The sequence below is a fragment of the Grus americana genome, chromosome 13 (genome assembly GCF_028858705.1).
Source record: "Grus americana isolate bGruAme1 chromosome 13, bGruAme1.mat, whole genome shotgun sequence".
Taxonomy (NCBI): domain Eukaryota; kingdom Metazoa; phylum Chordata; class Aves; order Gruiformes; family Gruidae; genus Grus; species Grus americana.
Window position 1 is genome coordinate 20891165 of NC_072864.1, and position 13604 is coordinate 20904768.

The 13604-nt window shown below is 40.2% G+C and overlaps 1 protein-coding gene across 8 annotated transcripts in view; it reads left to right on the top strand.

Annotated features, from left to right (window-relative positions):
- The window catches only part of NUP93 (nucleoporin 93), an 80717-nt gene that overhangs the window by 63079 nt on the left and 4034 nt on the right, over positions 1 to 13604 (top strand). For all 8 annotated transcript variants that reach the window (XM_054840641.1, XM_054840648.1, XM_054840642.1 and 5 more), the window contains 13 exons: positions 1096 to 1228; positions 2212 to 2369; positions 3974 to 4139; positions 5009 to 5102; positions 6178 to 6369; positions 6590 to 6716; positions 6833 to 6905; positions 7240 to 7284; positions 8855 to 8971; positions 9551 to 9669; positions 11412 to 11529; positions 11908 to 11991; positions 12785 to 12913. In XM_054840641.1, coding sequence (XP_054696616.1) covers positions 1096 to 1228; positions 2212 to 2369; positions 3974 to 4139; positions 5009 to 5102; positions 6178 to 6369; positions 6590 to 6716; positions 6833 to 6905; positions 7240 to 7284; positions 8855 to 8971; positions 9551 to 9669; positions 11412 to 11529; positions 11908 to 11991; positions 12785 to 12913 — 1555 coding nt within the window. The remainder of the gene's footprint in view (positions 1 to 1095; positions 1229 to 2211; positions 2370 to 3973; positions 4140 to 5008; positions 5103 to 6177; positions 6370 to 6589; positions 6717 to 6832; positions 6906 to 7239; positions 7285 to 8854; positions 8972 to 9550; positions 9670 to 11411; positions 11530 to 11907; positions 11992 to 12784; positions 12914 to 13604) is intronic.

The following is a 13604-nucleotide window of genomic DNA, read 5'->3' on the forward strand; positions in this document are numbered from 1 at the left end:
GTGCAGGGATGAACTGACGCATCGGAAGGATCTTCTGTTTCCAGTTCAGCAGTGTGCCACGGGCCACTCACTCTTCACCTGACTTGCCAAACATCCAACTTGTTTAATTTTCACAGTGCCATTAACTGGTAGCTGAAATTAGGAATTAGTTCCATATAGTTCCCCCCTAACCCTTCAGGCTTGATTATTTTTAAACCGAACAAACTGTGCCTCGTTTTATAGCTTCCCTTTCCTAGCAGGAATTGGCTAACACTGAGGTGTTTCCATGCCTCGGCAGCCCCTCTCACGTACGAGGAGGAGATGTAATGCTGCTCACAGCTGTTCTTGCCTTAGTTGCTTTGGAACAACTCTCATCTTAAGCCCCAAGAAGCATGTGCTTAACTCAGCCATAATGTTAAGTTATCAAGATACACTGATACTTGCCTACGTTTAGCATAGCCTTTCAGTTTTATAGTCTGGTGGTAGCACGAATCTATCATGTGTTGCAGAGAAAAAAAGAATTTTGTGTGCTTTATTGCTGCCACTTATATAGGTATTCCTTCAGTGCACAGACTTTTGAGACTCCTGCTTCTAAACATGAATATTTGTTAAATTGACCTGCCTTGATGGGTTATTTTAGAAGGTCTTCTCAAAGCAGCCTTTACCAGTTGGGTTTTTTCTTCTAAATTCTTTTTTTCTCTGTGATTTCCTTCTGGTAAGTCCAGAAAGTTTGTATTTGTCTATAGGGCAGGAAGGAGAGACAAACACATCTGTGGTGTTTTAACTGTTCTTTCATGACAGGATTGAGAGTTAAAGCATTAGGATGGAAAGGCTTTTTGCCAGTTACGTAATTAAGTTTAACTTAGTACTAAGAGAACTTAATGAGAGGAACCTCATAATAGACCTGAACTTGGAGACTCCAAATAAGACTACTGAATACAAAGATCTTCCTAAATCGTTGGAAGTTTTTACCTCATTTTGTTATAATGGTAATGTTTGAACATCAGGGTAATTTGCTTTAAATTGCTAATTCTGTTGGATCTGAAAGGCAGTGGATGTTTTTGTAGCACGTATATTTCAGTCTGTCGGTGTTTATTTTGCTTGTGGTTTTTTCAGTTACAAAAACTACACCTTTGTGACAGTCTTTGGAAACTTGCACCAGGCTCAGCTGGGTGGAGTCCCAGGGACCTACCAACTAGTCCGCAGCTTCTTGAACATCAAACTTCCCGCGCCTGTCCCTGGTCTCCAGGTATGTCCATTGTTTTCAGCAGCTCAAATAATAGCACAAATCTGTTTGCTCTAGCACAGCCAGGAAACTAGTGCAGCCTCCAATGTATTTTTTTCTTTTTTTTCCTATGTTTAAACTGCTTTTAGGGCAGCAGGCTCTTATTTCTTCTCTAGAATTTTTCCTTAGGATAATGGAAGATAGTAAACAAAATCACTTTGAGTTCAGAGCTAGTTCCGAAGCTTGGTGGTGCTCCGTAGTTTGAGTTCTAAATTTTAGAAATTATGGTCTCTTCTGGTAGTCTTTTTAGAGATCAATAATCAAGTATTAAAATACATTATGATGTTGTCAAAAAAGCAGTAACTTAATCTCCATGTGTTGCTTTTTCTCTGTTTTTACACTTATTGTAAGATAGTGACACCAGTTGTTGATGACTAAACATGTAATGAATTGTAGTCTGAGCCTTTTATTTAGGAATCTGAATAAAATCCTGCTCACCCGCGCATAGTACAAAGTGCGTAGCTGTGCACTTACAAAATTACCAGAAAAACAGGCAGGCTGGGTTGAAAAATTGAAGTTAGAAGCTAAATGAAATAATAATAAATTATAACATTGGAGACCACATAGCTGAGTCTTTTCTCACCCGCTGAGATCCATGATTAGTTTTGGTATCTTTCTGTGTCAGTACAAATATTTTTAATACCTCAGTGGTCTAATCCAAATCCACCTCTGGGTGGGGGAGGATTTTTGTACGGTAGTTCTGGGATTGCCAGAACTGAAACCTGGGCAAGCAGAGGAGACTCCCATTCTTTGCTGCTAGGACGTGCACAGCTTCCACAGGACTTAACCTCATGGTCTCTGGCTTCTGTAACACAAACAGAATTCTTTACCAACATCTGTGTATGGATGTAAGAGCATAAATAATGAATGAGGGAAATGATAAAGAAAATTAATTCAAATATTCTGCTTTTTTTTAAAAAAAAAATCAATTATTTCTTCATTTTCAGGATGGTGAGGTGGAAGGCCATCCTGTCTGGGCGCTGATTTATTACTGCATGCGCTGTGGAGATTTGACTGCAGCCATGCACGTGGTGAAACGGGCGCAGCACCAGCTGGGAGAGTTTAAAACCTGGTTCCAGGAGTACATGCACAGTAAAGACAAGAGGTAATTGGGAACTAGAAAAGATCTTTGTGAGGGGCGGGAATTGCAGTGGACCAGTGAAATAATCAGGGGGTTGGTAGAAATATAAGAAGCTCAGGTCTCTTCTAGTGGGAATAGCTGCCTGGTGTTCGTATTACCTACCTAAACAAGTTTGCATATTTTAATTTGTGGCTTTGAAGTCTAGAAATCTCCATAGAGGAAAAAGTTGTTTGAAAATACGCAAAAATTTCCATTTCAAAAATAATAGTGGTGTAGCTTTGATTTTTTTACCATAGGATCTGCCCTGTGTAACAGTAGGATACTGCATACAATAGATCAGATCTAGACTGCTGTCACAAATCCTGTGTCTTTTTATTTCCCCCGTTGCTTATCTTAGTCAAATTTCCTTTGGGGAACGCTTTTTACTACACCTGTTTTCATAAGAACGCCACCGAATAAAAGCAAGTAGTGTTTGTTGGAGGCCTGCAGAGGCATTCACTCTCACATCTTCCTGGTGCTTATTCTCCTCTTGCAGTTTTTGCTGTCCCTCACTTGACAGAGGCCACTGGCCAAACTACCGATTATGTGGTTGCAGGCAGTTGAGTTTGTGCATCCTAAGGTGTGCTCTGCTGTGGTGTTTTAGGTTATCTTGTTTGTCTTCCCACGTGCAATGAATCTCAGACAAGCACACGGTCAGCTATTGCATTATAGCTGTGCTCCCTCCAGGGGAATGGCACTGTGCTAAGGTACTGGCTGAAATTGGGGGAACCGGAGGGCCCAGGTAAGTGCCAGGATGTGAACTTCTCATATCCCACCTCAGCCTATGACAATTGCATTCATGTGTGGGAAGCCCTCAAAAAAACGAAACTAACAACAAACTGAGAGGGAAAAAAAAAACCAGTGCCATTTACGGAGTAGTGTATGCCATGTTATTCTGCTATAAATTAACCTGGTTTGTACAGAATACCTAGGAGTGCTCATGGTAAGAAGATTGTTCCAGAAACCTTAGTGAAGGTACTGTCATTGTTCTCATTATGAACACTTTAATGAGATACAGTATAATTGATTTATTTTGGTTTTGTTACAGCTCTGAAAAGGTACTCTGCCTACGGATTTGATGAACAATGTCTTAGTCTAGGAGAACACTTTATTGATTCAATTCTGTAAAATTCTTTACAAGAGGGTACAAGAAATAGAATGACAAAGAACATTAGGAGAGATGAAAATGTCTCTCCTAAAAGACTTCATGTTACGACGACCTGCTCACTTGTTAGTTACTAACCCAAAGACCCAAAGAGTTCCAAAGACTTTGTGAGCTCTCCGTTTCTGAAATGATGAAATAGCTGAGTCAAACAAAAATAGCTCATCTACCACGATATTAATGCACCCCTAAAGAGACTGTCATCTGATTTTTTTTCCTCCGTAACTTTAATTATACATTTAAATTCACTCGTGCAAAGTTTCTACCTACAGATGTAAATAGAAAGTGCAAGAAATACCAGCCAGTGCTTACTGTCATTATGCCTTTGTTGTGAATATGCACCTATTTACGTTGCTTTGTATCCAGGCTTCCTTATACAGGGAAGGATGGGTTTCATGACTCTTCCTTTAATCTTTTTTTTTTTTAGACTGTCTCCTGCTACAGAAAATAAACTGCGTCTTCATTACAGACGAGCTCTGAGAAATAATACTGACCCGTACAAAAGGGCCGTTTATTGTATTATTGGCCGTTGTGACATTACAGATAACCAGAGTGAAGTTGCTGACAAAACAGAAGATTATCTCTGGCTAAAAGTAAGTGTGGTGGTGGGGTTGTGGTGGAGTTTGGGTTTGGTTTTTTTTTTTGGGGGGGGGGGGGGGTGAGTGGTAGTGGTTTTGGTTTTTTTTTTTTTTGTTTGTGTGTTTTTTTTTTTTTTTAAGAACAGGTCCAAATGGTATTACAAACCTCTGCAATGGTACTGCAAATGCTCTGCAAACCTCCCTGCTTCTAGGTCTGGTGTTTTGCATCCGTGTGACTTGACCTTGCAGATAGTGAAGGGCTGGGAACCCAAGCTCTGGGGCTGCTCTGCTACCCTCTGTACTATCAGGTGTTAATTTGGGGACACTTCTTTGCAAGTGTCATGTTCTTCATTTGACACTGGTCTTTGTCAGCTCACTACAGTGAGGATCCTTGGAATTTTCCTTTCTGGATGGATTATGGCTGAAATGTTGGTGTCAGTTGGCAGAATATGATGCTGTAAATATCTCTATAGTCCAGAGTCCTTACAGTCTTGGTGGGGGCATGATAGATACTGGTCAGTACCCATTTCTCCCCTTTATCAGAAAGAGGGAGTAGAATGATATCTTTGTTAAGACTGGGTAAAAAAAAAATACTGCTTTTAATTATTGCTTAGTGATATTCAGAGTCCCATCATCGGAGTTTGATGGCATGGACAGGTACAAAAGGACCCCAGGTTATATCTGCGTGGATTTCTGCTGTTGCTACGTTAGAGATTGTTGCTTCCCAGCAATGGATAGGCCTGATGTTGTGACTAGAAGTAGTTTCTAGTCAGTTGGTCAAATCTTAGGAGGGGCTTCAGGTGGAAAAGATATCTTCTGAGTGCTTCCCTTGTGCAAGGTGAAGTTGAAATATCCATGCTTCTCTTTTTGGACGTGTTTTTTAGCTGAACCAAGTATGTTTTGATGATGATGGTGCAAGTTCTCCACAAGACCGACTAACATTATCACAGTTCCAGAAGCAGCTACTAGAAGACTATGGTAAGAAACCACAGAGAAATGTGTTACTTGGGGCTCTTTCCCATTGGTATTATACAAACTCCAGACTCCAGATAAAACCCTACAGCTCTCTGAGCGACAGGCATCTTCAGGGTGTTCCTGGACAGCTTGCTTCCCTGGAGCAATGGCAGACTTCAGTAAGACGTGATGAGCAAGTCCTGTGTGTTCCTAGTGATCCAGAGAGTGAATATTCATCTGTGAACAATGCTACTGCTATTTGTACTTTACCCATACTAAATTATGGATTGCTTTCTCTCTCCATGAATATGCTATGGTCTTTTAGCAAAACTTCCAGCTTTTGGAATACAGAACAGAAAAGCAATCATTACCTAATGCAGGCGTGTATTTCCAAGGCTTTTCTCTGTGCGCATCCATTGTTTGTTGTTTCCCTTAAATTACTGTTTCAAGGAATTTTCTGGGGACCCAAATCACAGTTCCTCCCACTTCAGAAAGTTTTAGGAACATCCACCACCCAAGAGAATGCCTTTTCCCGTAATCATCTCTCAATCAATCAAACTTAGGTCACTTGGACAGTCCAAAACACAGAATTTCATTTCCACAGCCTTCTAGTTTGTAGCATCGCTCAAACCCAGATAAAAATGTGTGGAAGAGAAATACAATGCACTGCCAGTGGTGTCACTGAGTAGGAAAATCCAGGTTTTAAATATTATTTGTACCACTTGGCATAAGTATAAATGAAGACAAAAAGTTGTGGTCTTTAAAGAATCTATTGCAGTCTATCAGAGTTGATGGTTCGTTGTCTGAAGAGAACCAAGGAACTTTTTTTGAGCAACTCTTTATTCTCTTTCACTTCCTGAATATGTCTTTATGCTGTGGTCTTTTGTGCTATATTTGCAAAGAAACAGCTATAGATAAGCCACTGATGTGTGATTAGGTATTCTGTTTTGTCTAGTGTGTTTATTTCTGTTGGCAGTGATTAAAACAATAGTAATGCACTGTGACAGGAAGCGTCCACTGTCAGTGATCTCTGATTGCAAAATCATTTTCATTTACACTCTGTGTGTGATGATGGTTTGTTTTGTGGGGTTTTTTTCAGGTGAATCCCATTTTGCAGTGAACCAGCAGCCTTTCCTCTACTTCCAAGTATTGTTCTTGACAGCACAGTTTGAAGCTGCAATCGCTTTTCTCTTCCGGACAGAGCGCTTGCGTTGTCATGCTGTTCATGTTGCGTTGGTCCTGTTTGAGTTAAAATTGCTCCTGAAATCATCTGGGCAGAGTGCACAGCTGTGTAAGTCCTGCACGTTTCCTTTACAAGAAATAAATATTTTCTGAGCCCTCAGAGTACCTTGTGGATGCTGCAGGTCTATGTAATTGATGAAACAAGCAGCATTTATCAGAACAAAGTTAATTGTTTTAGTTGGATCATGGCTCTGACTAATTTGAGATGAACATCAGAGCAATGTTTCCTGGCATTTTATTTGCTGATAGTGTTGTTTCTGGCATTGCAGTAAGCCATGAAGCTGGTGACCCTCCTGGCGTTAGGCGTCTAAATTTTGTGCGGCTTTTAATGCTTTACACCCGTAAGTTTGAATCGACCGATCCAAGGGAAGCTCTGCAGTATTTTTACTTTCTCAGGTAGGAGCTAATATATGTCTCTAGATTTTTTTTCTCCTAGTTATTACTACTTAATTATTCTTACCCGGGGAGTCCTCAGAAACAAGAGTAGCTTCCTCTTTCCCTTTCTTTTGTAGGAATGAGAAGGACAGCCAAGGAGAGAATATGTTCTTGCGTTGCGTTGGTGAACTAGTAATTGAAAGCAGAGAGGTAGGTTTGGCCATGGTTTGCCTTCCTCGCTTAAACCAAAGTTAATTTCTTCATTGAAATCTTTATTAGGCAGGACGATCTTAAATGGTTGTTTAGTCTTTCTGCCTGAGGCAGACCTAGGTGACACAAGATCTTGCACTGACCCTATGTTTAAGATCCTTAATCACATCTTTTTGCCTGTTATTTATATACAAAGAATTTTGACATGGATCCTTGTTTTTCATTTATCCGTGACTGCATCTTTGTACTTAGTAAATATGTTGCGAAGTATGTGCGATTCATCTCTCTATTTTTTTGTTTCCTTTTTTCTTACTTTACGTCTGTGTGGATATAGTTTGATATGATTCTTGGAAAGCTGGAAAACGATGGTAGTAGGAAGGTGAGTTGACAATTTATGTTTATATTTTACATAAAAAGCACAAACTATGTGCAATTTCTAAAGTCGTCACGAGGCTGTCTTGCTTTTCTTTATTTTTCGCTAGCCAAATTATTACTGTGTTTAAGTACATTCTCCAAGAATGAGATCCTTTTACAGAATAATCTATGACCTGCCCTAACAGAAGGGCACTAAAGAAACAAATGGCACCAGGTAACTTCAGTGAGGTCAGAATTTCATCTTTACGGTAGGAAATGGAATTTGGTGCACATTAGTAAAAAGCAATTAGTAAAAACGGCTTGCTTGCAAGTGAGTGTGAGATTGTTCTGTTACCCAAGGTATATGTGCGTGAAAACTATCTATATGACATTACCCTCATTCACCTCAGAGGAGAAATGTATTGCAGCCCATTAAAAATTATTGTAATTAAGGGAGCAAGGGCTAACAGACCGTGGGTATAGCCACAACTGATCTGCCCTCTCCATGTAGATGAGTGTAAGTACTGGATCAAAGATCAGCCGGTTTTAGTTGTGATGGATCTTATTTCTGCTGTAAAAGCAGTAATCTAACAGTAAAATATAAGCTTACATGGTCAGAAGATAAAGGAAACCTTCAAGTTTCACCTGAAAAGAGGAGAGTGCATGAAAATGATTAAAATTTTAGATAATCAATGAAGTTTTTCTGTTCACTGCTGTAGCTTTGAAAGCTTTCTGTGTAAAGCAGACTCCAGAACTGTTTAAATCTTAATTTAAAGATTAGATCTTGTGTTGCAATCATTGCTACTGTCAAAAAAAAAAATTATTTCTGGCAGGATTTTCTTTTGATGTTTTTGTTCTGTTGGTTTACAAGCAGTGAGATTGCACACGAGAGCAAGGTTCCTCGGAAATCTTTACAAATATTTCCTCATTCTATGGTTCTTTGTAAGATAGTTTTTAGATTATACCATTACAGGTGAATCCTGTTTTCTTGCCTTTACTCAATTCCTTTTAAATGTAACTGTATTATTCTGTTTCTTTGGTATGAAACCAGCAATCTTAGTTTTAAAAATCTTCAAGATTATATAGTCTTACTTTTACATCCTCAACTACCTTAAAATCCTTTCCAGATATCCATGACTCTTTCCTCTCTTTTATTCTACTTGTGTTTATTGTTTCTTTTAAAATTCTTGTGGCACTTTCTTTTGTCAGTGTAAGATTTCACTTGCAACCTGCCATGCCAGTGTTCACAAACAGCATCCCTGGAGAGCCTTGCACGTTATGTGCTGAAGTCTTTTGTGTTTTCTCCTCTGTAATGTGCCACCAACAAATGAAAATAATTTAGAATTTGACCTGTTACCTGGGTCACTTTGAACTAGAAACCGCACGTCTCAGTGCTGACTGTTTTGGAGAAAGCCTCTCTCACAAGAGCTCTTTCTGGTGTTAACCTGTCCCTGTTGCGCGTTCCCATGGAAATGTACTGGCTATTCTAGTCTTCATTCAACATGTAAAATATTCATTGCCTTGACAGAATATCCAGGAGTTTTTAAGCATTCTGATTTCTCTTCTCTCCCTTCATTTTTGTCTCACCTCTTTAGCCTGGAGTGATAGACAAGTTTACAAGTGACACAAAACCCATTATTAACAAAGTGGCTTCTGCAGCAGAAAATAAAGGATTGTTTGAAGAAGCGGCAAAACTCTATGACCTTGCAAAGGTAAATATCTTCGATGTGCTGCCTTAAATATGTACCTGGTTCACTATTTTTTTTTTTCCCCCAAACTTTCTTCCTGTGATTAGGAGGTTAAATTTCATCCCGGAGATTGAATTGCCCTTATTCAAGCAGGTTATTTCTGCTGATGATTTAAGACATCCCGGTTCTTGATCAATGTGGTCTTTTGAAGAAGAGATTGCCCCATGCATGATTTTATTCTGGCTGGTGAAGTTATTTACCTGGAGTGTGCTCTTCCAATTCCATAGATGTTGAATTGATGTCTAAAATAATTGGGCTTTATAGTGAGTACGCTTGTTTCCTTTTGAAATATATTTGAAATAAAAGTGAGTACAAACATAGGCACGGTTTTAGAGGAAAATTAGGGGAAAATACTTTTTTCACATGAGCCAGCAGCCTTATGTTGCTCATAGCTAATATGATTTTGACTCTTCATGGGAGAGAGCGGCATCTCTGAGCTTGCACTGGGCACCACTGCATGAGACATTTCTGCTTTTTCCCTGAGATTAAAACGCTGGCTTCCATCATGCTCCTTTTATTTGTATGTAACTTCAATACCAACAGAACCCTGACAAAGTTTTAGAACTGATGAACAAGCTCCTCAGTCCCGTCGTTCCCCAGATCGGCACTCCCCAGTCGAACAAAGAGCGGTTGAAGAACATGGCCCATTCCATTGCTGAGAGGTAAGAGATTCACCTGGACCTGACCTGGGACGGTCTGTTCAGTGGGCGTTAGTTCCTGGCGTTGGTTCTGCTGGCTGGACTGTGGCATTCGCAGCAACATAGTCAAGAAGACAAAGAAGAGGTCAGAATTTCCCCTGTCCTACTCGTGATGTCTTGCGGTACTGAAATCGGAAACATAACCTTCAGGGGCAAGTCGGGTAAATTTGGCAAGAAGCTTTATCTGTAGGTGAATCGGGAAAAGGGAATTGCAGGATTGCCAGAGTCTGGAGACAGAGTCTATTAAGCAGCAATAAATATAATGAATTTTATGTTTTAGTTGATTTTTAAAGCAAATTATCATAACAGTTGCAGAATGACTGTGCACGATTCACTTGTTTGAAATAATACTGAGACCAGTAATTCTGGGTTGCAACTGCAGAGTGGCGAGTTCAGTAGCTGCCTGAAAACTTTATTTCATTGCTGCGTTAATGAAAGCTATAAAAGGGACCATGTAAGCTAGTATGGCTAATGTAACCAGCGGACCTCATTTCCACAGGCTCTTACTTTAGGGAAGTGCCGTGTGGTGTTCAGAAAAGAGAAAGAAATAGAAGTCACCAAAAGGAACGTCACCTGCAGTGTCGGTGTGCTAATTGGGATCTGTGTTTGAGAGACATCAGTGCTCAAGACTTCATTAGCAGCTAGAAGTTAGGAATAACCTGCTTCTGCAAGGTTGTAATTGCAAAAGAGCTTTGGGATTTTTAAAATCGTCGTCTTTTGGTGCATCTTGTCTTCTGATATTTTGCTAGAGCAAAATGTGGGCACCTGTGAGGAATGTCTTACTGCTTTTCCTCAATCCTTTTGGTGGGGAGAGAATAAAAATAAATCAAGCACACTTGCTGGCACTTTGAAATTGGGAAGACAAATACAGAAATGTATTGATTTCAGTCAGAGGCCTTTGCCTTTCTTTTGAGGAGTGTCATTAGCCAGTCTGTCCTTCAGTCAGCCTTTCCTTCATTTAGTCAGGCTGCAGACCAAATGAAAATTGGTGCCATATTGACTCAGTGAGAGACTCATTTGGTAGCAGAGAATTAAACCTATGGCTTGGGTTTAAGCTTCAGCAAAGGCTGTGATGGGTTTTGTTTTGCTCCTTGCTTCGATCTGTACAAGAGTGCTAAATATTACGGTTGAATAATGCCACTTTGCAGCTGCGAACCTTCATGATTGCAAAGCCAGAAGGGTTCTGAGTAGCTCATCTTCTTGCCAATTAAATGGGGAGACACCCAGCAGAAAAGGCCGAGAGGCTATCTGGCTTCGTCCTCTACAGCGGCACAGTTGCTCTTACTATTACCTTCCTTCATCTCCTAGCAAGTGTAGCTAGAGAGCACGCAGAAGTGGCTAATCCGTTTTTAAGTCTTAACTTCTTGCCTGAAGCAGGCAGTTGCGCTGGAGAATTGTCTGCTGTAAAGCAACGTGTTACACACGCTTGTACAACACTTGCCTTGGAGGTCTCTGGTTCCTGTCGCTATTTTCCCCAGGAATGTGGGAAGCGTAAACATTTAAAAGGAAACAAATACTGAATAAATGTATTTTAAAAAAGCCCCAACCTGTGAAAATTCTGCCTCCTGGTTAATGAAAATTAAAGCTGTCCCTTGTTAGACGCCTTCTGTCCTTGTGCTTGATGTCTCCGCCTCTGAGAACTGCAAGACTGCATTTATAAATGGTTGCCATTTTGCACAATAAAATTGTAAAACAATTTCTTTCAGGTACAAAGCTCAGGGGATAAGTGCAAAGAAATCCGTTGACTCCACGTTCTACCTTCTGCTAGACTTAATCACGTTTTTTGATGAATATCACGCCGGTCACATTGACAGGGCCTTTGATGTGAGTTCTAAGAGTTCTGTTTGAAGTGCAGCCTTCCTAATGCCCTTGAAAGCCCAGAATGTCTCAAATAACATCACTTAAAAAATTATATTTAATGAGTTAGAAGGTGCTGCAATGCTACAGGAATTTTAAAAATGTGTTTCTTCCCTGTTGCTTGATAATCGGGAAGATCTTTCTGGAACTATTCTGTAGACATTGAACAAGATATTCCTGCTACTCAACAAAGTGAGGAGATAAACCAATAAATAACAATGAAATGATTTTTCTTGAATGGAATCAGGAGCATTTCATTAACACTTCAAAAATATACTGGATTAGTATATGGTACATAAAATGTTGATTATCCACCCTGATTCCTGCTTTTTTTTTTTTTTGAAGATTATTGAACGCCTAAAGCTTGTACCTCTTAGCCAAGATTGCGTAGAGGAGAGAGTTGCTGCCTTCCGGAATTTCAGTGATGAAGTAAGTAACGTCTCTTGGCTTTAGCGTCCAAAAGCCTTTTGCTTTGTTAAAAGGATCTTAAAACCTTGTCATCTCATCATTCTTATTCTTTAACGGGGAAATAGGATGAAATTATTTTGCATTTGTACAAGTAGACTCGTGGCTTGCAGTTTTTTCTCCTCAGTGCTGTCCTTTGGAGCACTAGAATTCCCTGTCCAGCAATCCTGTCTCCATTTTGCAGAAGGCATCTGCAGATCTGAATCTCTCTGAACTTTTACTGAGTTTTGAATCAAGAATTTGGAATATTGAAAACTTTCAACTGTGCTGCTGACTTAGTTCTTCTGTGTTCTTAGTGGTCACTGAGCATTTGTAGGGTCTTGTGTTTCCTTCCCTCTAAATTAGAGGAACTCGTGTATTTGGGTATTAGGAGAAGCAGCATAATGGAAGGCTGCTGTTGCTCTTGAGCTGTTTTAACAGGAGGGCGACACTTCTCTTTTGGGCAGTGTTTGTGTATATTTGGGTGCTTTGGAGTTTTTTTGTGTTCAGGCACTGTGGGTTTTATCTGCGCTGTTGCTATCAAACATGAAGGTGCAGCCGTTGCACATGTCTGTCTCAAAACTCTAGGTAACGTTTTGCCAGGTGGTGTGGTCACAGCAAGGGTAACCATTTGATTTAGTTTGACTGTTATATGAGTAAATATCAAGCATAGTTATCATTGCTTGGTTATCTGATGTCATATAGCAAGGGTGATGATTCTGTCAGCCTGCTCTTCATTGCAATATGTTTTGGGTTTTTTTTCCCCTTCTTTGTGTAGATCAGGCACAATTTATCTGAGGTCCTGCTTGCAACCATGAATATTTTATTCACCCAGTATAAGAGGATGAAAGGCACAAGCCCAGCCACTCCTGCCAGACCCCAGCGGGTAATGGAAGACAGAGATTCGGTAAGATGATAATCCTCACTGACAAGTTTTCCTACTTCCTTTTTCCCCTGATTTCAGGGAATGAGCTTTAAGTGACTGAATGGTCTTTGCTTTTGACTAACTGGCTTGCTGAGTTACTTAGTCCTCAGCCTGGTCTCACATAACTTCAGCTTTGTGTAAAGAAAGGATATTGCTCTACATGGCAATGAGCTAATTAAGAAATATTACGCTATATATCCACGTCATAGCAAGAGAAAGCAAGTGTTCAGTTTACTTCCTGGTGGAATCTTAACTAGTTAACAGATGTGGACAATGCAGTGTCTCTAGGATGGTTGGTCTTGCCGCCTCAACAACTGAGCTGTAGTTTTTCAAGAGTCTGATTTCCACTCTTTTCATTTGAGTTAGTGCCCTGTCCGTGCAAAACCAATTTCTGGCAGAAATGCCTTCCTTGACTCCTCTCCTTGGCTTGCGTCTGTAGCGACACGGACTGACATTTTCAAAGTGTCCTTGGGTGATACACCAAGATGCTTGAGTACGTTCACATGGTGAACGGCTGTAGCAGTTTGCCAGTGTTATTCTGCTGCCTCCGCAGCAGAGCGGGCAGCTTCCAGCCGTGGTGGTGCTTGGTCTGGCTGCCTGGTTTAAATGACTGACAATTCATCTGTAAATTGGTAAAAGTCTTAGTAGCATTTTTAAATTACATCAGAAAATG